The sequence below is a fragment of the Monopterus albus genome, unplaced genomic scaffold (assembly GCF_001952655.1).
Source record: "Monopterus albus unplaced genomic scaffold, M_albus_1.0 scaffold154.1, whole genome shotgun sequence".
In the NCBI taxonomy this organism is placed as follows: Eukaryota; Metazoa; Chordata; class Actinopteri; order Synbranchiformes; family Synbranchidae; genus Monopterus; species Monopterus albus.
This window is the reverse complement of record NW_018128034.1, coordinates 702838-728145: the sequence shown is the minus strand read 5'-3', so window position 1 is coordinate 728145 and position 25308 is coordinate 702838. Positions and strand designations below refer to the sequence as shown.

At 39.6% G+C, this 25308-nt stretch overlaps 1 protein-coding gene across 1 annotated transcript in view; it reads left to right on the top strand.

The window, feature by feature from the left end:
- The window catches only part of trappc9 (trafficking protein particle complex subunit 9), a 204273-nt gene that overhangs the window by 5378 nt on the left and 173587 nt on the right, over window positions 1–25308 (top strand). Inside the window, 6 exon segments of the mRNA XM_020614930.1 lie at window positions 1225–1346; window positions 3204–3329; window positions 4209–4425; window positions 10828–10971; window positions 21095–21221; window positions 24841–24986. Of these exon segments, the coding sequence (XP_020470586.1) occupies window positions 1225–1346; window positions 3204–3329; window positions 4209–4425; window positions 10828–10971; window positions 21095–21221; window positions 24841–24986 (882 nt within the window).

Below are 25308 nucleotides of genomic sequence, written 5' to 3'. Positions count from 1 at the left end.
TTGGTTATCACCTTCTCTTCAAATGTACCTGCTCTTTCTCACTGCCACGTTTTGTTCTCCATAATCACAGGAGTACATTAATGAAGACCAAAGCTTTAAATGACCTCTTTCAGTTGCTTCCATTCTTTATTTTTGAAGCCGTCATTATGCTACCAGTTCACATCTTATTCTTGATGATCACACAACAGTCACTTAACCCTGTCAAAATCAAAAATGCATCTCTTTAAAGACAAGTTGCCATATCTCCATAGAGGCACCAGCAGATGGCAGTCAAACACCAGTGGTTCTTGTTGACTCCTCTCTCTCGCTTAATTTCGCATCATAACCTACGGAAAAATGATGAGATACTTTACTACATGCTTTACATGTATTTATAAGTTCATCATGTCAAAAATTGTACTTTTTCTGTGTGTAACTGTGTGAAGCGCTTTTTCTCATGCTGCATGTGCAGGTTGGCCAAGAAAGTGCAATGCAGCAGTTTATTGTTCTCACATTTGTTATAGTGACAGCATCACACGGCTCTATCGCTGGGTGATGCACTCTCAGTTGGTGTTTGTATTTTAATCTGATTTGGCCAAGAGGTACACCTTGCAATTGCTTTTCAAACAGTTCAAGTGCAAAGGTTACGCTGCCTAGGACATTAGCCAAGTGCATCATTTTTATCACATCTTAGAGACTGAATATTCATGATCCCACTCACTGTTGTTGTAATACAGAGTGGGGAAAGTTGGCATAGTGTTAAGACTAATTTGGTTTTTAACAGGCTGATCAGCAGGCATCAGACACAAACATACTTCACATGGTTTCTTCAGCGTTATCTGCTCAGATATGTTTTTTTGAACAAAGTGATAATCTTCAGTTTGTGTTCATTCACCTGTATGATCGTTTTGGAGGCTGCTGGTGAATTGTGTCGCATTAATCCAGCAAGGATTTCAATTATGTTGTCCACCCTATTAATCTGGATAGGCTGAATAACAAACACTTTTCTGTATAATGCAGTACAGTTCAACAGCAGTTCATGAGGGAGGGCTTCTTGATTTGTAAACTGCCAACTGAGTGTATGTCTAATATGCATGTGGCGGTGGTAGCCATGGAGGTGGCTTTACAGAGCAAGTGGCGGATTTAAGTTTCCCTTTCTTGTTTCCTCCTGTGGCAGACAAACTGATGGATAGTCATCACAGTGTCTTTCCTAAACTTACCACATATCGTTCTCTTTGAGCGTAGGTGCCCTCACGGCCAACGGCATTAGTGCAGACACCAGCACTGAGATTGGACGAGCAAAGAACTGCCTGAGTCCCGAGGACATTATCGAGAAATACAAAGAGGCCATCTCCTACTATGGAAAGGTACTGCCCACAACCTACAGAACTGTTTACTTGGGATTTCAGCTAATAGTGATGTTGTTGCAATAGGTTTTTTTTTTGCTGTTCACTTGTGATTTTTATTAGTAGGCCAATATCAGTTCAGTACATCAGTCAGAGTTCAGTATTTTCCTTATACTCATGTTAGGTTTGTTAATAATGCTTTGCCAAATTTAACAAAAAAATCTGAGTTTATTTTTTATAAATTCATATAGCATTTTCAAGGCCACATATCACAGCATGCTAACTGACAAAAGCATAAAATAAACAATGTAAGAACAGTAAATAAACTCAATGAAATAATGGAGATTTTAAACAGCTGGGCCTTGAGCTGCCTTTTAAAGGTGTTGAAAGGTCTTAGGTGTCAAAAGTTAACTTAACCAAAACCAACAGTGAATTGATCTTACTGAAATGATTATCTGGTATTTTTATGCTCCTCTCAGTCATAGAGCTTCATTATTGTCCAAAAACATTGTTGCACTGGCTGGTCACACATCTCTTTCAGTCCCACGTGCACCATCACAAATAGTTAGGGAATCAGTAGGTCTTGAAACGTCAGGCCAATTTCCTCAAAATATACCTTAAAATGTATTTAAAAAGTCTTAAATTAAGCAGATGTACCTACAAATTAAAAGCTAAGCTTCTTTTTTGTGTGAAGTTTCAGTCAGCACCAAAACTCTCTCCTATGAACTACAGAAGTTATGAAATGTATTTCCCTCACATGCTGATTTTAGCCTGAACTGAAATTAGCTTAAATGGACTGATCATTTACAGTTAGTTAAACCATCTATTTTATGCCTTTTATCCTGGCCCCTTAAATTAATTATACTGCATCATTAGGAATTATATTGCTGTGAAGTACCGAAAATATTTCTGTATAATAATAAATAATTCTAGGCTGTATCATCTGGCATCATCATACTTATCTTTTGGGTGAAACAGGTTTTAAATTGCATTTTGCGTCGCATTAACAAGGTCCAACACAGTTCTGCGGTTTAGGAGCCGTAGTTTCAAAAGCACATATTTTCCTTCAGGAGTTCTTTAATGTAGACAGGAGCTACAGCATATGTCATCCTTAGTCTATGTTTAATCAGGAGCATGGTGGTGTTTTAGAGCTCTGAAACTCTTTCACAGCCATCTTGGATTGGATTCCTCCAGTCATTAGATTAATGGTCATACATGACAGTGTTTATCTTGAGGTTACTATGATGTAAAACCAGTAGTGGCAAGCAGAAATGTACTTACAATACATGCCTATCTAGTGATATTGGATCATCTCACCAGGGGGCAGTGTTTGATTTAATTTGGCATAATACTATGCTTTGAATAACAGTGCTCTCTTTTGACCACTGTACTTGAAAAGAGTCACAAAGAATAGTATTAAAGAATAGGCTCATTATTCTACCAAACCATTCCGAAGCAAACCTGTGCTTTATCTTCATTTGACCTCGCTGAGCCCTTTTACCTGAAACTTGTTCATTCAGAATTAAATTACATCTCAACACATAGCCATTCAGATATTAATTGAATTTTAATAAGGAGACAATGAGGGTGGAAGTGGAAGGAAGCTGAGGGAGGGTGAGATAAAAAATGCAGACATTTGCATACAGTGTGCCGCTGCAGCACAAACAGACTAGTGGCTGCAAAGCCCTGAAAAATGAGCAGCAGGGGATCAAAGTCATCGCGCTTCTTTGTCAGCCCATGTCTACAGTGACTGATGAGGGTGGTCGTATGTTAATGAAAAACTGGCCTTGTGATTATGAGGTGGGATGTAGAAGTACAGCCAGTGCGGATTGCCTTGACATCTTTCATTAACACCGGGCCTCCTCTTATCTCTTTCAGTATAAAAATGCAGGTGTGATCGAGCTTGAGGCCTGTGTGAAAGCGGTCCGGGTGCTGGCCATTCAGAAGAGGGCCAGGGAGGCCTCAGAGTTCCTGCAGAACGCTGTTTATATCAACCTGGGACAGGTATGCTACCTGACTGTGAAATAAAAAGTTGTCCAGCTACACAGGATGATTAATATGTCCATATAGTGTACACTTGAATCAGGGTGACTGCAGGATATCTTACTGTTAGCAGAAAGGCATACTAAAACTCACCTATAACATTCTTTGCCCTTTCAGTATTACCTTTTGTCCTGGCTCTTTATCATTAAAGCAATACTTTTTTGTGTCTTTGTTTCTTATTTGGTGTGAGAGTTTTGTCCTTGGTCCTTGTTTTCTTTATGTGACCTATGCAGCCAACAAGATCTTGTTGTTCTTGTTCTTGCAGTACATTAGAAACCTCTTTCTGTTTTACTTTAAAATCGCCTTGACATTATTTTTTTGATTCTAGTTTATTTATGTAATTATTAGTATAGAGCACGACCCTGTATATGTTTTTCTTGGTAATTCTTCATGTGCTTAGCAGGATGTCTCAACCCAAGGTAAGGTCAAATAATTATATTTTATCAATTAAAGATCCCCTTGACCTGACCTGTTTGAAAATATATTAAATTTTCTTGTTTGGATAAAAATTTTTGTCTAATAAAAGTTCACTTACCTATTGGACAAAGTCTAAAATTACCTCGACTGCTCCTCCCTCATTGAGAAATCCACAATTAATGTGTATTCAAGCATTGTTCATTTAATACATTTAACTCCTGGACTTCACAGAAAAGGCCATTCTCACAGCTGTGTCCTGGAGGTTTCAAGTTTCCACAGCACAGTAATGTGAAAACAGACTTCTAGTGTCAAGCCCTGCAGATACATCATTCTGTACAGTAACAATCAAACATCCAAGTCTTAACACTAAGAAAAAGGCATTTAGAGTGAAGGAGGATTTTAATGTTGTCTCCATACCTCCAGCTTTCAGAGGAGGAGAAGATCCAGCGTTACAGTATCCTGTCTGAGCTCTACGAACTGATCGGCTTCCATCGCAAGTCAGCATTTTTCAAGCGTGTTGCTGCCATGCAGTGTGTGGCTCCCACCATTCCTGACCCTGGCTGGAGGGCCTGCTACAAACTGCTGCTGGAGACATTGCCTGGATACAGCCTTTCGCTTGATCCAAAGGACTTCATCAAAGGTAGACTTAAAAGGTTCATTGTCAACATCCTTTTCACACTTTCAAGTGGGGACTGTTTGGGCATCATGTGAGAATGGCTCCTTGGTTTGGTTTTGGCAGACGTATCATCTCCAAACTCTGTCTATTCATATCGGATACAGTTTGTTTCTGTGCTGCAACTTAAAATGATTTTCACTGTTAAACATTGTGAAAAATAGTGCAAAGGTTTCCATAATATTTTCTCAGAGGCAAAAGAGAGAAATTCAAATTATTTGTTTTTTCCAACAAGCTTTCTCAAACTTAGCATATTAAATTTCTTATAATATAACAAAGAAAAAGATGAGCCCATTCACATTTGAGAAGCTGCACCTAGAGAGTGTTTTGTATTTTTGCTTGATCCCTGACTTAAAGAACTGATTAACAAAGTTGTTGCTGTTATTCAACTGATGGATTAATCAGCTAATCATTTTGGCTTTAGTGTGTTGGCTTGGGTCTTACATGGGCACCTAATGCTACGCATATGGACTGTTGACAAAAGGGAAAGTGCAACACAGTGACCAGCTTCTACTGTGCAGCAGATGAAGAGCAGCTTTATCAGAAGTAAAACTTGAGTGCAAAACATTTACATAGTGTGTGATTCCTGTCAGCAGGTGTCATTCTCACTATATAATACATCCGATAGAATATACAAAGTAGTAGTAGTATATTCAAAGTGAAATGTAAACAGTTGCACACACATAAATGAAAACACAAACTGGTTAAACCAAAAGGCAACAATGTACTATGTGCACTGTATATTTATCATTGAGGAAATACATTCATGAGCTTTTTGCTAATCTGGCCATACACGTATTGCCAAAACAAGTTCGTCTGTAATGCAGCTAAATCGCTAATCCCACCACATTTTGGAGCACTTTTAATGGTACAAAAGATTCAGTAAAATAGTATAGTCATTGTTTTATGTACGATGTGAAAGAGTACTATAATCAGATTTCCATTCTGAACCTGAAGAGAGATTCTTTTGTTTACTGAGCATACAGTAAGCAACATTTGTAAAGTCAACAGGCGATGAAGAAGTAAAACACAGTCTGTTAGATAGTGGTGATTTCATAGAGTGCAAAGGTTTTACAGATTGGAAAGGCAGTATCGTCTTGCATGATCCAGAGTGAGTGAGTGACAGCAGTGTAAACACACATTTAGATAAAGGAGATTAATTACATTTCCTCTTTCCACCTTAAGTGTCACTGTTATTTCGAGAGCGTTTCCCCAGGGTGTTCTGCATTCAGGCCACCACTTTAATGAAAAAGAGGCACAGTTGAGACCTGATCAAGGCTTTTGTAGACTGTTTAGTAAGGTCACATGATAAACAGACCCTTGACACTTGCTCTTTTGCAGGCACTCATCAAGCGTTTGCAGCACAAAAGACAGTGTTCCCAGTAGACAGAAAAGCTCAGGGACATCCTTATATTCTCTTATAATCAGTATTCAGGGGCTGTTTTGAGAGGATTTTTTCTGATATGCTGTTAATCTTTGACCTTGTCTCTTTTATGAACTGTGAATGAAAACACTTTTGGAGTAATATGCTTGCACCTAAGCTGAAAAGTTGTTTTAGATGATATTTGGGATACAACACACCAGTAGCACTTACCTACTTGGTGTCCCTAGTTAACACATCAAGTGTCAATTCATTTGTACTAGTATGATTTCTCCACTGTACAAACGTGAAGAACATGACATGCTCTGATCAGCCACATTAAAACACCTGCCTAATATGCCTAATGTGCCCCCCACCGCCATCAGTGAATACTGTTGCCATGAGGGGGCGAACTTGATCTGTATCAATGTTTATGCGGGTGGTATGTGTCGCAGTAGCATCGACATGAATGCCAGGTCCCGCGGTTTCCCAGCAGAACATTGTCCAGAGCATCACCGTGAATCCGCTGACTGGCTTCTTCCCATAGTGCTTCCTGGTGCCATGTCTTCCCCAGGCAAGCAACACACATGCACCTGGATGCCCACCTGATGTAAAAGAAAACTCGATTCTTCAGACCAGGCCACCTTCTCCCATTGATCCGTGGTCCAGTTCTGATGCTCACGTTCCCATTGTAGACATCAGCATGGGCTCTCTGACTGGTCTGTAGGCAGCAAGTTGTGACACACTGTGTTCTGACACCTGTCTGTCATAGCCAGCATCAGGTTTTTCAGCACTTTGTACTACAATAGCTCTTCTGTGGGGTCAGACCAGACAGGTGAGCCTTTGCTCCCAGCATGCATCAATGAGCCTTGGGCGGCCACAACCCTATGGCCTGTTCACTGGTAGTCTTACCTTGGACCACGTTTAGTAGGTACCGACTGCAGGCCGGGAACACCCCACAAGAACTTCTGTTTGAGTGGATCTGACCAAGTCACTAACCATGTCAGACTCACCCAGATTCTTATGCTTGTCAGTTTTGCTCAGCACATTATGTTCACGAACTGACTGTTCACTTGCTGCCTAATATATCCCACCTCTTGACAGGTGCCACTGTAACAAGATAATCAATGTTATTCAATTCACCTGTCAGTGGTGTTAATGTAATGACTGATCAGTGTAAAAAAAAAAAAAAAAACCCTGTCAATGTCATCGGGGTTATCTCAGTCTCTACCTGAGACTTCAAATTTATAACAAAGTCTGTCATACAAACTGAGCATGTGGAGTTTGAGAGATAAGTAAGGAAGTTGTAATGAAAGATACTATCAGGTTTCATTATGGGTAATGGAAGGATCCAGGGCTTTTGGGGCATGACCCATACTAGGTGCTAAAAGTAAAGAGGCTCTATCTCAGCCTCTGATCACCCTCATTTGCTGGTAGGTGCCTTACAAGACCTGACTGGCACAGTGCCAATATGTGTCGAGTGGTTGGAGTTCTTGTTCCATTTAAATTTGGCACATGAAACGACACAGGCTGCTTGTGCCAACCTGAAGCCATGACAAATTGCAACACATCAGCAAAACAACACGTGGCGTCCGATAGAACGGTGAACTGCTGCCTGTTTTGTGGTGAGAAAATGTGGACACCACATCCTCCCAACAACTTCTGATTATGAACCAGAAACTCTGCAGGACATTTGAATCATGCTGAATTTGACAAATAATTCCTTGCTCTAGACTGTGTAGGCTGTTTACTTCATGTTCTAAATCAGAAGCATCATGTTGCTTAATATGAAAGAGTTGCCTGTTTTCTGGAATAACCATTATCAGCTGATGAAGATCAGCGTCATGTCGCAGCCTCATGTGCTGCCTGCACTCAGTTTAAAAGAGTTTTCCTGCCCGTCCTTGCTGCCATGTAACAAGCGGCATGCTGACACAGCCAGTTCTTTAAATCACCATTCCAGGCATTGGTCCCACCCACTAGCAGATATGTAACTTCATGTAAGTTCTTATGATCCCCCCTTAAATAATCTCCTACCAATAAACTTACAAGTGGATGAAGAAAATGCAAGAACAAGCATTATTTCATAGATCTTGTACATTTGAACAACAGACTTCAGTTACAGATACAGTAGAAGAGAACCGTAACAGCTTCTGAATACACCTCTGTTACTTAATTAAATTTGAGTATATTGGTATTCCAGCTGAGCCCTGAGTATCTGCTCATCAGTTTCCTCAGGGTTGATGGGTAAAACGGGGAATGATGGTTGTAAGTTTATACAAATTCAGTCACTTCTTAGTTCTTAGCCTAGTACATCAAGTACTAAGCTGGAGGTTTAAGTGAGAAAGACAATAGGGATCAATGGTGCATTCCATTAAGGCTTTTATACAGTGAGATACAGTGGAATAAACAGCTTTTTAACGGCCTCATCAATCCCTTTTCACTACGTCCATATCTTACTATAAATGGGGAACTCTTTCTTTCTTTTGTCCTTTTTTAAGACCCCTGTTCTCCACTGTTGCTATGCCATCATCTAAATTTGGGGAGTTTGTTTTCTTTTTGTAAAATGTTATGTGTTTGTTATAGAGGAGAACCATGGTAGTGTGTTACATCTCACCACCCTCCATAGTAGAAAATTCCCCCGGCTTAATCATGGGCAACCTGAAGGATCAGGACCTTTTGTGTCAGGTTTTGCATGACATGGGAACTGTTTGGCTATGGTGTGACATTCATTTATTATGGTTCGCCAAGCTTCTTTTTTGGGCTTTTATTTTGGCACTTTCCCTCCCGAGTCCTCGTTCTCAGCCCCAGCGTTACCACCCTCATTACAAGCCCTGATCACACTCACCTCACCTGTTTCTCACCTGCCAGCATAAAGACCAGCCAGCTCCTCACACACACTGCTATGTTCGCCTGTCTTACCTTGCCTGCGTTACCTTGCCTGCGTTACTCCTTCAGGGACTTGCAGCACCTATTGTCCCCTCTGCTTTGTATTGTCAGCTGTATTATCTGCTGCCTGTGGAGTTATTTTCCATAGTCTCTCACCTGCCCGCCCAGTTGTTTCCTAGTGCTGCTGTTTCTTAGCTTATCCTAGCCTTTTCTGAGTTTCGGTTTAGTTCTTAGTTCATGTTCTTTAGTTGTTACTTTCTCCTATGCCTTTCTCTTCACATACTGTATGTTTAGTGTTTTCTGCAGCTGGTCTTAGGGTGGGTGTTTGTGTTTTATTGCACTCCCGTTGTGTATTCTGATCACTGTTTACTTTTCTTGTGTCTGCATTTGGGTCCTCTTTAAGTTCAACTGTAACATCATTATCTTGGTGGTGTGTTAATTGGATTGCCTGCTCCAGGTTAGCTCTGATGATGAAGAAGTTATTTTCCATGTATTGAGTGAGAGCAACATCCTCAGAAAATCCAAAGTGTCTTTTGGATTACTGTCCTGCAGATGAGCGCCGCTTTTGGTGACAGGTGGAAGTCAGCTATTTTTAGACTGCTTAGTGGGAGCAGTTTTATGACCATGAAAAATGTGCTGAAAACTGGAAGGCTTATTTGGCATTATTTCACTTTAATGGAAGCCATATGTAAGCTAAGAGAATATTCGAGTGTTTAACAATTATCTCCTTCCTTCCCTTTGGCCCCCGCGGCCTCCACAGCACATCTTTTAACTAGTTTTCTGTCCCACTCAGTGAGTCAACAGTTGACAGCTGGGAGTGGAGCAGAGGATCTGGTAGGGGGCTGAGGGCCTTATGTAACAGTTGGTGACATGCTAGAATGCTATTAAGATGTCTTGTGGAGCCGTGCAGCACAGGCTGAGTTAGTATCACACTGGAGCACATCAGACCGTCTGCAATGGGGATACTTGAATTTTAAGCGATGACTCCAGTGAAAACGCTTGAGTTTGATCTAATTACACAAAAGGCAACATACAGTAAACATTGATATTTGGCACTGAACACATTTGTGGTTAATTATAATATAGATGTAATTATAGGATGCTTGTGCAGAATTTACGGTTGGGAGTTGTGGTTTAAATTAAATGACTGAAAATATTTTCCCAGTATCAATACAGTATATATCACATTATTCAAATCTGAGCCAATATTATAGTTATTATTACAAGTTCACTATTTAACGGTGAAGCTACAATTACTTCATTTATTAACTGAAATGATTTGTAGTTACATTTTACAAAACAATTCACTGATAATTTAGCATTTTGGTCATGTGATAGCTGATTCTACTGTTATGCCAAGAATATATGATACTTTTTATTTTTGTAAAGCTGTACCACAGCTGGCTTTGGTATCCAACATGAGAAACAGCTGCAAGTAATCCCCATTTTGAGTCATTCATTTGGAGTATTGGCATATTATAGAACAGTTACAGACTTTGACAAAATAAGTTTCATCATTTTCATATATTTATCGCAAGGCATGTGACGTCAGCAGATCAAACTCGATCCACTGATTATGACCAGGGGATGTAGTTAAAAGCCCTGGGAAAGGTTCTTACATGGAAATGCATTCTCTGCTATTTCCATGGTCAAGAAAGAACTTTCATGCTCAGTTACAGAACTGATAAATTATCAGCCAATTACAGAACTGATTTCTTCAGCTACATTTTTAAATATGTATTTTTTCATTTGTAATGATTTGATCTTGTACTGTATATATTGACAATTCTCGGTTAATAGTAAAGATAAATGTGTTATATAAAAATATATTTACTTTTTGGGTAATTCATCCAGAGACCTGAAATCAACCTTTGAAAGAGTACTGGCTGCTTTTTCACAGATGTCAGTGTTACATTACTTTTCCCAGTGAGGAAACATTTTATTTATGCTGTTGATGTTTAAAATGAGGACACAATGTTTTAAATGATCTGCATCAGATGAACAGAGTATGGTTCTACAGGTGCATTTGTTCTAATCTGATGTGATGGCTGTGTAACAGTAGATGTCAGCCATGAGCCTCGGTGGTGCTGTGCGTGTGTTTCACTCTGTTGCCTCTCTTGCAGGTACCCATCGAGGCTGGGCTGCTGTACAGATGCGCCTCCTACATGAACTGGTGTATGCATCCCGCCGAATGGGCAACCCTGGCCTGTCTGTACGCCACCTGTCCTTCCTGCTGCAGACCATGTTGGACTTCCTCTCTGATCAAGGTCAGCTTACAATAAACAGAAAGAAGCCTGAAAAAAAGCAGTATTGCACTTTCTTTTTAATCTTAAACTCTGTCAGGTGCTTCTGGCTTCATGCCCAAGTGTTCAAACAGCCACCCTGTCATGTGGCGATTGCAGCATTATGCACAGTGCGTAATAGTATGTGATGCACAACAAAGCAAGCTTTTTCTTGGCGGGAGTACAATATTGTGCTGTGACCAGAAATCCTGTGCAGCCAGGAGATAGGGTTTTTACTGAAGCAGCGTCAGACAGTCCACTGGCTACACAATAGAGGGCAGTGTAATCTTTGGTTGGCAGCAGAATGTGAGAATGGAGGGGGGTGGGGAGGGAAGAGAAGGAGAAGAGATATGTACAAGATGAAGCAAGCTTACCACATAAATTATTAAACATCAGCAAGGAACTTGTGCAGCTGTGTTTAGGGTGCTGCTGATACAAGCTTTCTTTGAAGTCCTGCTGGAATAATATTTGCATCTACAGGTTTACACACATCACGGGCTAGAAAAACACTGCCAAATGATGTAATTACTACAGCTACTGCTGAGGATTATCTCACTAAGCTGACCTTGTCTTCTGACTTCTTGGGATGTGTTTTTGTTACAGTAAAATACCATTACAAATTTACTTTGTGTAACTTTCAGGGCTCAGAGCGCTGCCTGTTACAGTTTGGGTGCCCTCCTTTGATTGCTTTTATTCCCGTCTGCAGTGTGATATTAAAAAATGTCAGGTTATTGTAGGTTGCTCTAGTGGAATGAATCCCCTTTGATGCGTGTTTCATTGGGGGGTGTGTGTATTTCAAGCGTACAATAGAGTCGAGCAGGAAAGGACTTTTTGGCTCTGCTGCAGTTAACAATAGAAATATTTGGAGAATATAGTTTTATTCGGGCATTCTACGTATAAATGTTATTATGTAAAGCTTCAGTATAATCACACTGACTACACTTATTTTCAGACGCAGCCAAAGAATGGACTGCTTTGGCCTTAAAATCTGAGTTAAAGAAAGAGCGTGTAATCACCTAAGGAGAGATTAGAATTTAAGAACTTGTAAAACAGCACTGTAATAACTCACTAACTGAAAAGTTCTCATTCATACGGATACATTTTTATTTACAAGGCCATTCTTGGCAAGTTACCTTGTGGTATCTTTGTAGATGGATTTTTTTTAAATGTTTAGTCGAACTTCAACTTAAGATCATAGGATACATATCAGCTCGCAGCTTTATATGCTTGGACAGAGATGGGGAAAAAGGCCTTCTCTCCATCGGCTCCAGATACTTGGAACAATTTGCAGAGAAGTTAAATTGGACAAATTGGAATCATTAAACAAATTTAAGACTGTGGTAAATCTCCTTCACATCTGTTTCATTTGACATCTCTGCAATTCTTGAACTATTACCTGCTTAAAAAAAAAATCATACCAATAAATTATTAATACTAAAAGCCTAAATGGTTCAATCTGTTTTCTGAAAAATGCTGTTGCCATCTCTTTGCCTGGGCCTAATCACTACCCATTTAGAATGTAATGAAATCCTTAATGCAGATGCGCTTCCCATAGTAAGGTGATCAGAAGACTGCCATGTTTTTGCATACTGGCAGTTTACATTCCACAGGTAAAATTGTATGGCTCTGTTGGTAACTTGTTCAGATTACCATGCCATGCTCTAACAGTTCTGTTTCTTGCCTGTCGTATGTCTTTTTGACCTGATCTCTTTTCATGACATGATGAGAAAACAAAGCCATGAAACAAAGCAAGTGAAACTGGTACAGTATGTACCAGTGAGTGGAGGATTTCAGAACTTCCAAATTGAGTTCAGAAGAGAATGAAAATAATATAAAAATTTAAAACGCATAACAGTGACTGATGTTGTCAAATGGCATCATCAGGAGATATCACTGATAATGAGTCTGGTAACACCAAGGGCATAACTTAGAACATGTAATTGTGTGTGTGGAGGTTTTTAATCCGTTGGAGATACTATAAAATACAGTTTAAATGCCAGGGAACTGAGAATAGAAAGACATGATAGAAGGGCATAGATATTGTCCCTCTGATAACATCACATATATCTTGTTAATTTTTGCAAATATTGATGCCACTGTCTGGGTCTGCGGAGAGAAAACACATTTTCTTTTAGGCTGGATGCCATCTGCAATTCTTCTCTGTTTTAATGTGATTCCGTCCCTCACAGTAGCCACATTTCTGAAATGTTTGGCCTTTTTCAGAGGCTTCTCTAAGGCTGGTTGTACTATGTGAAGTCTTTCTCTGGGCCATGAAAAGGTGACTTGGTAGTGGTAATTATGGCTGATTTTAGGAGTGCCTAAAAAAAGAGTGATGTTAGTGATAAGGCAGAGATGTAAAAATCAACAAAAGGTGAAAAAGAAAGGAGCAGCAGAATCAGTGAAGAGGGGCAAAGAGTAATTGATTGTTTCCACTGGACATGACTCAGCCTTGGCTCTTTCGTTGCCATTTTTCAGAATTTCTTACATTTTAGACAAAGCTGCTGGGTGCTGCTGAATGTGTGGGTGAAGCTTTGATTCAGAAGGAGAAATAAACTGTAAGTGAAACAAATACTGGACTCCTGCTGCTCTGCACTTGATTTAATGCTTTGGAATGTACAACTTACAGTAAATAGAACCAGTATGGACAGTGGAAGTCTCTCTTACATTCCGTACTGCAGTATATTTGACCTGTTATTACTTTTTACCCAGCCGGCTGCCAGATTAACAACAACGTGATAATTGCACTGTGACTGTTGGGTGTCTTGGGTTGTTGGTGTTGTTGCTATTTATAGTGCTTCTTAACTTGGTTTCTCCCAACACTTCGAAAACCTGCAGCTGATGCATTATAGTATGCCAGAAACTTGGCAGCTGGTGGCATTGTCTCAGCTTCATTGTTCTCATAGGTCATTGGCCAGAATTTTTCCAGCAGGCACAAACTCCCTGTTTATTTATATACAGTTGCAAGAAAAAGTAATGGCACTGTTTTGCAGTTTTCTGGTTTTGTGCATAAATTGGTCATGAAATGTGATCTGATCTTCACCAGCGTCAGTAGCTGTTGATTAGACCTGCACAATGTTCAGGAGGAAGTTTGGACCATTCTTCCTGACAGAACTGCTTCAGCTCAGCCATATTCTTAGGACGTCTGGTGTGAACAGCTCTCTTGAGGTTATTCCACAGCATCTCTATTGGGCTGAGGCCTGGGCTCCGACCGAGCCACTGCAAAAGGCCGATTTTGTGTCTCTGAAGCCATTCTGTAGTAGATTTACTTTGATGTTTATGGTCATTGTCCTGCTGCATCACCCAGCTTGTTCTGAGCTTCATCTTGCAGACAGCCACCCTGACATTACCCTGTAGGAAACATTGGTAAACCTGGCAATTTATTTTTCCTTTATAATGGCAAGTGGTCCAGGTCCAGAGGCAGCGAATCGGCCCCAAATCATGATGCTCCCTCCACCATACCACACTGCAGGGATGATGTTTTCATGTTGGTACGCGGTTCTTTTTTTATGCCATGCATAGTACTGCATGTTCTTCCCAAACAATTCTACCTTTGTTTCATGTGTCCAAAGGACATTTTTCCAGTAGTGTTGTGGAGAGACATGAGACATTTTCCCAGTAGTGTTGTGGAGAGACATGGTGGTCTTTGGCAAACTTCGGGTGTGCTGTAATGTTGTTTATGGAGAGCAACCGCTTCTTCCATGGTGCCCTGCCATGGATACCATGCCTGTTCAATATTTTGCATATGGTTGACTCATGAACAGAGATGTTAACCAACTCCAATGACTCCTTCAAGTTCTAGCTGTTAACTCTAGAGTTCTTCTTTACCTCCTTGTGCATTCTGTGTTGTGCCTTTGGAGTGATTTTGGCTGGTGGTCCAATTCTATGGGGGGGAGGAATATGTCTAACTGTGGGCTCTTGAATATCTAAAGTCTTTGACATGACTCTGTAACCCTTTCCACCTACATGCAAATCAACACGTCTTGATGATAGGCCTTCTGAGATCCTTTTTTTTTTTTTTTTGTGCAAGGCATGGTCCACATCAGCTGATGCTGCTTGTGAACAGCACACTGACACTATTTGAGTGTTTTTATAAGTCAAGGCGGTTCTAGACCATATCTCCATTCTCTGTTCATTGATTGGACTTCAGCTGACGTTTGCTGGTGTTGACATTACTTTTTCCACCATCGCTTTGTATGTTTAATGGGTATGTTCAATAAAGACATGAAAGATCATGACTGTTTGTGTTTTATCAGCATGGAAATATTGTGTTTGATGATATTTGTGAAGATCAGATCACATTTCATGTGCAGTTTTTGCTGAAAACCAGGAAATCGCAAACGGTGCCATTACTTTTTTGTGCCTGTATGTATCACTTATATTCTCAGAAAAATGCGATGTTTTTCTTGTGCAGTTACAATGACTAGTGAAATTGTTGCAAAGTGACAAAAAAGGCCAAACTAATAAATAATAAAAATAATAATAATGTTGTCTAGGGGTTGTGGATTAATGCTAAGGGCAGATGACTGTGATGTGCTTTTGTTCAAGATAAATTTATATTCTTGAAATATGGACGCCCGATCACCATGTTTGCTCAGTGCAACAGTAGACATCATAGATACATGTTTTTAAAACATCTGTACTGTATCTAATAACCATATTTGTAGTTAGTCTTGACATCTGCTGCTTTGCTACAGTATCTTGTGAATGTCTTAAATATCCCTTTAAGAACTGACTACAACTACTTGGAGAAATGCATAAAATATTGTCTTCTCCAACACATTCTACACTCTCTCACGTCTTTTCTGACTTATCACTGCCATAATTACCAGTACAGTTTCAACTATGATGCTGCTGTTTGTTGCACAAAAATCCCTTTCTGCAAACCAGAAAAGACAGTTCAGCTGTGGTCATTTGCCCCAAATCAACATAGAAAATATCTAGAATGCAAAGGTGACATTTGGGTCAATGAGGTCAAGGTGCAATTAGAAGATGTCCACTGTCCACATTGAGGTGGGATTTAATCATCTGAATGGGATCATCTTCTCTAGTTTAAAAATCGCCCACCTGTTCTCCACCGAAACTGTTTGTAGCCTACATGCAAAAACAGTCGTAAACATTTGTTTCACTTCTTTCTTTTTTTTAATATTCAACAATGTTGCCCCTTTTCAGCTACTTTAATAGTCCATTACTCATGATATTTAGTCAGGAGAAAGTCTGCTCGTTGTACCAGTATAGAGTATGCAACAGTTCTAATACACTCACAAAAATAGAGCTAAGTTTGATATTGTCTACTTTAAATAGTGAACATCATAGTATACCAGAAAGATTAATGTTACCATCTCAGTCTCTCCGTTTCTAGCCTTTTTTTTTTAAAACTACAATGTTTGTTTTGATGATTTATATTTCTAGCTTTTAGCTGGACATATCTTCCTTCTGGAAGATATATCAAAATTATTCAAAAACTGTTGACAGGTTTTGTCAGTAATTTTTATATCACAATATAATTGAATAAATCTCCCTTTCAAAGTGTTTTTATTGTTTGCACTGTCTTTGAAGCTGTAGTCTCACTTCTTCCTAGACGGGTCTATAAAATAGTGTCTAGGAATGATAAGTCTCCAAGCACAGCATTTAGAGAAATCCCAGGGAGCCCTGAACTGTACTGCTGAGTGTTTTATTTCATAAAATGATTTTGTTTTAAAAAAAAAAAAAAGGAGAATGATTGAGTGCCACTGCAGGACCTGGCTATAAACTTGAAAAATAGTTGGGGAAAAAAAAACTGCATACAGCCAACATCAGCTATTATATCCTGAATTGCAATTTTGCTACCACTCTGTTGTTTAGTCTGACATCAGCTTCCTCCATTGAAAAATTAAATGGCCAGTTGATATCCTTCTGTTTGATGTGACTGTGCCCTGTGGGCCTTTGAGTCTATACTCAGTTTTGTAATTGTATGATTGTATTTTGTGCTTTGTATGAGCAAAATATAGTCTGAAGTTTATATTCGGTGGAATACCTGATTATGACAAAGAACCACTAATGAAATACTGAAGTATTTTACTTTTGGGCACCACCTATTTCAACATGAAAGTTTTGTATGGTTTGAGTTCCCTTCTTTTTGAAATTTACAGTGGTGGTAGTAGTAAAAAAAAAGAAGTACTTTTTCTGTTTCACAGATTAGCCAGCATATACAGTATAAGGTTCTTTTTTCACCTTAGATTTTCACTTTCATGGCATGGTTAAAAGACTGTGGTTATGGTGCATCTTCTAAATAAAAAAAGAATCAATACATTATTTGCCCTTCACAGATCGTCCCTCAGCCTAACTCTCCTCATATTTTATTCATTTTAGTGCTGCTTCACCTTGTACAACTGTTTCCAAATGAACTTGGTTGACTCCAACGACACCAGCTGCTTTCTGAATTATGTTAGATCTGTCCAGACAAATCAGGCGGCATTAATATGGCTAAGTACAAAAGATACTGTCAGAATACTTGAGGCCTCTCATTACTGTCAGACTAATTTGTAAGATGCGAGCATTAGGCTGTTTCACTGTTTGTTCAGAAATGAATGTTCGGTCACATCCAGCAGTGTTAATGAGGAGGTTGCCAGGAAAGTAGAACTGCAAACAAGCCTGTTAGATGAAGGCAGATTTAACAGGTGAAAATTTCAAGTGTGTTTCGCTCCTACTCTTTTGTCATACAACAAGATGGTGTACACAGTTTCAGAGCAGTGCAAAGTTTTCCCCAAGCTGCCTTTTTTGTTATTCTTCCTCTTTACTGTTAACACGAGATGAGATCCTTTTGTTTGGGGAACTGTGTGAAGTGTTAAGAGCTGCACCTTTTCTCCCTCCTTTTTGTTGAATGTAAAAATGTTTCTTTGCTCATCTGGACAGTGTGTTCCAGCTGTCAGGCTAGTAATGCACATTGTTGTGTTTGTCTGGGCAGGATGCTGGGGGAGAAGCGGGGGGAGAAACAAGTAAAGAAATAGTTTTTCTCCTGGGGTTTGGTTATCTGAGGGCTGTGACAGAAATCTGACCTCCTGGAGCATCAACAAAGGAAAACTTAATAAATGTTTTGCTTTTGGTGAAAAATGTGATTCAGCACACTATGGACACTCTAGCCGGCCCCCAGCTGACCACTGACATACATATGAGAGCTGCTTAGTAGTCAGAATTTGTAATCCTGAAGGTGTTGCCAAAAGACAAACAAGTCAAACTACCCTGCCATTTTTCATGCTGCTGTTAATTTATTTAGAGGGTTTTGTTTTATGCTCCATAAGTTTTTTTTTGTTGTTGTTGTTGTTGTTGTTTTTTGGCTTTGTCATGCTTTGGAATTGTTAGCATTGAGAAACGTAGAGATGAAATGTAAGAGATTGTGCTGGAGGCGTAGCTGATCAGATAATTCTCTGTCAACTGAAGCTTGATTTATCTTTCTGTGTTGAGTCTGCACTGTAGGTACGGCATGGGTAAGGCGTAGCCTTGTACCCTACACCGTAGCCTGACGTGTCATCTCTCAAGAAATGTACCTGTACGTCATGGCAATGCAGACCGCAACAACTGTGATTGGTTGCAATCGCATTTCCTTGTTTATGTCCAAACAAGCACAGAAAATCCCCCCTCATTCCGCCTCAGGTGGTTCATTGGTTGTACAGACCACCTACTCCAATGTCTTCTCTCTTATTGGCCTTGCAGTAATTTCGGTAAACTCCAACATGTGTCAGTTGCTACTGTTAGAATGTGACAAAGAAATGCAGCACAGTGGAACAAAACCCCACCGCCAGCTAACATTTTAGCTGTGTAATTGAAGGTCGACACAGTATAAATGCTCGCTGTGGGATAGGCTTTGTGTAGATTCAACATAGAACCATAAATCAAGGTTCAGTGCCAGGCACAACAAAGATCTGAGGCAATAGTCAGCTACAGATGCTCAATGACTGTTGCTTCAGTGTGTCAGGACCTTTGCTGTTGTACTTGGTCAAGTATGATCATAAAACAGGGCTCTGTTTTTCTTCAGTCTGTAGGTTTTATTGACAGTTACTTACGTTACTTTTTTATTAACAATTAATCATTTGATTGGGTCTTATCCTGAAATCCTGTCATCTGCACTCATTTCCATGGGTTCTCTAGGTTGCAGCTGTCCTGACTGGCAATGCCAGTACGCTTCATCACTTCAGTAAATAAGACAAGACTGTTTGTGATCACAATACCTGGCCCTTTGAAAGCAGGCCCACTGCATACCAACAACATGTCATGCATTATAAGTTAACCATAATAAAACTATTTTTGTTCAAAATGTATATTTTTCCTTAAAAGCTGAATAAAGGAATAGCCAGTATTTGTAATGTCCGAGTTGTCACCATAACGATTGCACAGAGGATTATGAACCAACTTTGTAGTTGCCCTCAGTCCTGTGGAGCATTTTAGCTTCATTTAGATCATTGTTATTCATCAATTGGTGACTAGCCTGTCAATCAAGTGGGGAATTTAACAGCTAAGGAGCCAGAGATTCTAAAACTGCTGAATGCTAAGTTGGCTTCCCGGCTGCTGGATGTGGAAATCGGCAAATGCTTGCCAACACATTCTCCACAGCTATTTAATCAGAATCAGAATCATTTTATTGGCCAGGTGTGTTGGACACACGAGGAATTTGACTCAGGTACATTGGTTCTTAATGTGCAAACAGTAGACCAGCTTAAGGCTGTGTAATATAACAAAATAGCAGTATTAACATCAACAACCAGTGCAAACAATGCAGGAAAAGCAGTATAAATAGATGTAAACAATACACAAAAACAAAGGGGGGGGGGGTAATGATGTGTTTTAAAGCTGGTTCTGCTATTTACTGCCAAGTCACCAAAGACACTGAAATGTCATGATAGCCGTTAGCTTCACCAAACAATAATCACAGCAGTCTGATGTGTTTTAACGGTGTTTTCATTTTATTGATCCTAAATTCAGTGAGACACATTTAAATTGATGCCGAGTTATACTTTGAAGTATCCACACTGTTTTTATTAATCACATCGGAAGAACTAATTGAAACTGTGCTAGGTCACTGTTCTGTTCTATTTTGGGCAAAACACTTATGGGTACAGAATCAACATTACCACAGAAATGGGTTTTTTTTTTTCTGTGAGCACACACTCACTGTTCAGCTTTGTGCCCTGGAGTGGCCCCTAAACATACGGCTGCTGTGAACACTCAGACATGGCAAACAAGCAAAAAAAAAAAGGACAAATATGTCATCAATCATGAAAGCTGTGAGCCAGGAGGACAACTGAGCTATCACTCTATTCATCTCTGGCTCTTTTATTACTGCTGTGCTTCTTCCTTCTCCCTCCGATTCCTTCCTCTCTCCATCTCTATCTCATGTTATCTGCTCCTTTTCCTACTCTTCCTTCTCTAACCTTTCTTCTGTCATTTCATTCCTTTTTGTCTTCACTCTCCAAGTGGTGGATTTCTGGCTTCTAGTCTGTAGGTTAGTAGTTTGTGTACACATTAACATATTTATAAGGACAGCTTTTACTGTTGCTAGGAGACATAAAAAGCCAGAGACTCTTCCTTTTGGCTGTTAGTACAAGTATCTTGTTTCATCTCTTGTATTATGCAATAAGGATGTAGTCTGTTTTCCAGTATTGTTACGGTGCAGTGAAGCAATGGACCACTTTCATTAATACAAATAGTCTATAATAAGACCTAATGTATTTCTATGAAGGGGTATAAATCTGTGTAATGTTTGCAAGTAAATGTTCTTTTCCCATTGATGGGCACTTTTGAAACTCACAGAGCATAAGCAGTAATGTTCCCTCAAAAGGTATTGATGGTACAATAAAACTTTTTCTTGAAGACTAGTGTCCTTTTTTGCAGAGCAACACCTCAAAGGTCACTAATGTCTGGTTAATTTATATCGCGCACAAAGATGAAAGCTCTATGGCAGCAATAGTGCTCCAATTAAAGTTCCCCACACACAGGTAAAGGGAATTTTGTTACATCATAATTGCTGGCTGCCTGATTTGCATCTTTAGATTTTTTATTTTTTATTTATTTTTTTATCATGTACTCCAGCCATGTGCTCATAGTTTCCTGCTGTCATATGCTTCTGCATTTATAGAGAAGAAGGAAGTGACCCAGAGTCTGGAGAACTACACGGCCAAGTGTCCAGGTGGAATGGAAGTCGTCACCCTTCCTGATGGCCTGAAGCTGCCCCCAGTGCCCTTTACAAAGCTCCCCATTGTGCGGTAAGACCCAGACATGTTGGCTCGATTGAACTTGGCAAAATATCATACAAATTAGAAATCTGGAGTAATTATACACATCAGAGTTTGGCAGTTATTTAGCCATTACTGCTAAAAGATTGTTTAAAAAAGCTGGAAAAGCTCTGAATATTTCATTGGATTTTAATGTCAGTTGCTTCCAAATTAGACTTTCTGTTAATGTTGAATGGTTTGGTAATTTAAAAACAATATGTTGTCAGCACGTTGACGCAGTGGTTAGCACCGTTGCCTCACAGCGAGAAGGATCTGGGTTTGGGCCCCGCCCTGTGTGGAGTTTGCATGTTCTCCCCGTGCTTGCGTGGGTTCTCTCCGGGTACTCCGGCTTCCTCCCACAGTCCAAAGACATGCAGCTTAGGTTGATTGGTGTCTCTAAATTGCCCATAGGAGTGCGTGTGTGTGTGTGTGTGGTTGTTCGTCTCTGTGTTAGCCCTGCGATGGATTGGCGACCTGTCCAGGGTGTCCCCCGCCTTCGCCCGATTGCCGGCTGGGATTGGCTCCAGCCCCCCCGTGACCCCGTTCAGGGACTAAGCGGTAGAAAATGAATGAATGTTGTCTTTTAACATTATTGGAAATCACACAATTGCTGGAATGATTGTAAGTTGAATTTTGTATTGTCAACAAACCCCATTAAAAAACCAAAACCAAAAATGCCGGTCTGTCTCTTAACACTTCCCAAATTCTCTGGCCTGTCTGTGGCATAGAGGAATCCTTTATTTGTTGTTGAAGAGATGTTGACTTTCCCGCAAAATAGCCGAAAACTCAACAGGCACACGATGACCTGAAAAACACTAGATCTGGGTTTGCTTTAACAAATTAGCAACTCACTCACCACACATTGTTCGTCAGGGACATTTCAGTTTTATCTCCAAAAGCTGTGTGGTTCCCAGAGTTCCGCACCCACCTGTAATGTCAACGACTGTTGGGGTCAGTAACAAAGTGTCATTATTTGTGAGCCAGTACTAGTAGTACTCAGTAGTAGTGCTTCCCTTAAGATAAGTAATGGTGCTCAAAAAGGAGGTGAAACAAATAGAATCTGGTTTGTAGTTTTGGTAACACTTTACATTAAGGCTACAAATCATAAGCTTGGGTAATGTTTAGAACTAAATCATGGTTCATGATGCACGAGTTACTGCAAGATGTATAATGAGTTCCTGTTATTCACCATTCACAAATGATCAAGTCACTGTGGCTTTCTGTGACTAGTTCAGACTTAATATATCATCAATTAAGGAACATTAATTCACGTTTACCTCATACCTTTAATCGATGTGCCATGAAATTAGCTGGATTCTAGGCTCAGACCTGTGTCAGGAGAACAGCATCTATTCCAGTGGAAATATGAAATGATGTGTTTTTGCAGAAGTAAGCGGTGTGTAACATGGTAAAGAGAAATGCAACCAAAATCATTTTGCATCTGCAATTTGACAAACTAGATATATTGCTGGCATTTTACTGACCTTCCTCTACAGTAATTTGTGCAGTCAGTTTTTTCTACGTTGTAAATATGACATGCTATGCATCCATACATTTATACATACAGTATAGGCTTACATATAACTGGGTAATGCAGCAACAAGCAAACAAGCTTGATATTTCCTTTACAATAGGTACTGATCTGCTTATTGAGAGGCTGATGAATGGGTCTGAAATGAACCTTTGTGTTACCGAAATGCAGCTCATTTGGTGACATGTCAATAAATGTGTGAAGTAAATGTGAATTAATGTACCTGAATTGATGATCTTTACATTTTTCATCAACAAATGCAAAGTAAATCATAATGTGAAAGACAAACGAATGGACATGAAGTGACCTGCCACATCTGTTGAATCACATACTGTAGGTGCTGATCAGTAAAAAAGTTTCCTCCACCAGCCAAAATATCCCTCGTTCAGGAGTTCAATTAGCAACTTGAGGTGCTTCACTACTGTCTTACATTCAGCAATGTTCTGTCTCTGGTATTAGCAATTCCTGAAAGAAACAGGTTCATGGATCATATTCATCTACAATACAGAGAATTAACTACAAAACTGCTTGGACACGCTAGGAAACTGCAGCAGCATGCCATATGAAACAAGGGGTTAATTTACCATGAAACGCTGAGGATGTAGCTGCAACATTAATGTTCCTTTCAGCCATATTGCCATCAGTCAGTTCCGGGTTTAATGTGGGAGCTCTGTAATTGTCCGCTGCAGAGATCTCACTATTTTAATGTTATCTGACAATTTTGCATCACCTCTTAACAAACTGAAGAGGATTTTAGTACAAATGTGCACGAGTGCAACTTCTGCAAAGCAGAGACACACTGTGTGAATAAAAAACTGTTTTCCAGGATAGTCGTGAACAACGTGTACCCATGGTAACTGTATACAACCAGGATGAAGAAGAGATGGCCTACGGTAAATATTAAAAATGTAGACAACTAGACTAAAATTTATTTAGTTTATATTGACTAAATCTAACAAAGATCAAAAGAATTAAATTTGACTTAAACTAATATGCATCCTCGTCAAAAAAAAAACTAAGACTAAAATCAAATCAAATTCAGGAATCAGAATTAAGTATATAGTTTGTAACCTTAATGCAAAGTGTTAACGTAGTTTTCATTATTTGTTTTCAGTGTGCATCACAATAGTGGCCAGTTGTGAACGCCTTAAGATGGTGCCATTTAATAAAACATAGTAAAAATTTGTAAAAGTAAAAAAAAAAAAAGTTCCCTGGTTTTTATAGGTAAGTTATATGACAGCAAAATTCATCTTAAAGCACGACAGAACTGCCTCAAGAAACAGCATCAGTTATTTTACATTTACAGACTTCAGAATTGTTCCACAGTGAAAACCAGTATTGCAAAAACACTTTTGCAATTTCTGAATAAGACTTGCAAACTCAAATGTACAAGTAGCACATGAAAACAGGAGGATTGTTTGACCACAAAGGAGTAAATAGGTCGTTTGCACATACAGTACCACGGTTATTATGCTGTTGTGGAAACAGTAGTGCTATAGAGCTGGAAATAAACAGAGAGAGATCTGGTGTTGCCAATTAAGTAGCTTAAAAAAAAAAAAGATAACTTTTGCTTAAGTAGGTGCCTTTGACCCCGTGGTTATAGAAGTCACCAGCGCTGGAGCATAAAAGCTTTTATCATAATGTGAAATGCTTGATGTATTAATGAACAGCATAACTGTGGGTTCTGATGTGTAGGAATCTTCATCTACTACATTACACTGACAACGTATCTGAGAATGCATTAACATCTACTGGCCCCTGAAAGTGTTCAGTATACACTTTTGTTCAAGTGCCTGCCCTTTTGATTTTATTGGTTTGCTTACTTTCAACAATGAATAGTATTATAAATCACTTGCAACGTACTGCAATAGTTATGAATATTCATCACAAACACTGGGACTATACTCTATAGGCTGCACCAGCAATCCTACTATACACAGTACACATGAAAACATCAGCGATATTTTTCTTGAAATGACTGTGAGATCCTTTTTTGTGGTCAGTTGATTTTTAAACGCATGTTTAAAATGAAATAATATCCCAACATTGTTGTGTTTTCCCCCATGATGCGTAAACCAGATCGATGAAGCTCCTCAATCTGCCCGTCAGTCTGCGCCCCCACAAAGTGAAAGGCCTGCTGGGACAGAATGTGTCCTCTGCCAGCCCCTTCATCTACTCGCCAATCATCATGCACAACAGAGGAGAGGAGCATTGCAAGAAGATTGGTAAGTTCACTGAGATTTCAGGCAGATCCGCTGACAGCCTTTGTACTGAGGAACATTAGGTTTGAAACGACTTCACACATCGAATCAAACATGTAGTAGTTGTCGCTCCTTCTGTGTATATTAAGCCTTTTGAGTTTAGGTGACAAACTTAACATTATACAGGGAATATGGTGGCAAGTAGCATTCAGGAAGTATATATTTCAGTTGGTAAGTTCCATCCATCCATCCATCCATTTTCTTCCGCTTATCCGGGACCGGGTCGCGGGGGCAGCAGTCTAAGCAAAGATGCCCAGACTTCCCTCTCTCCAGACACTTCCTCCAG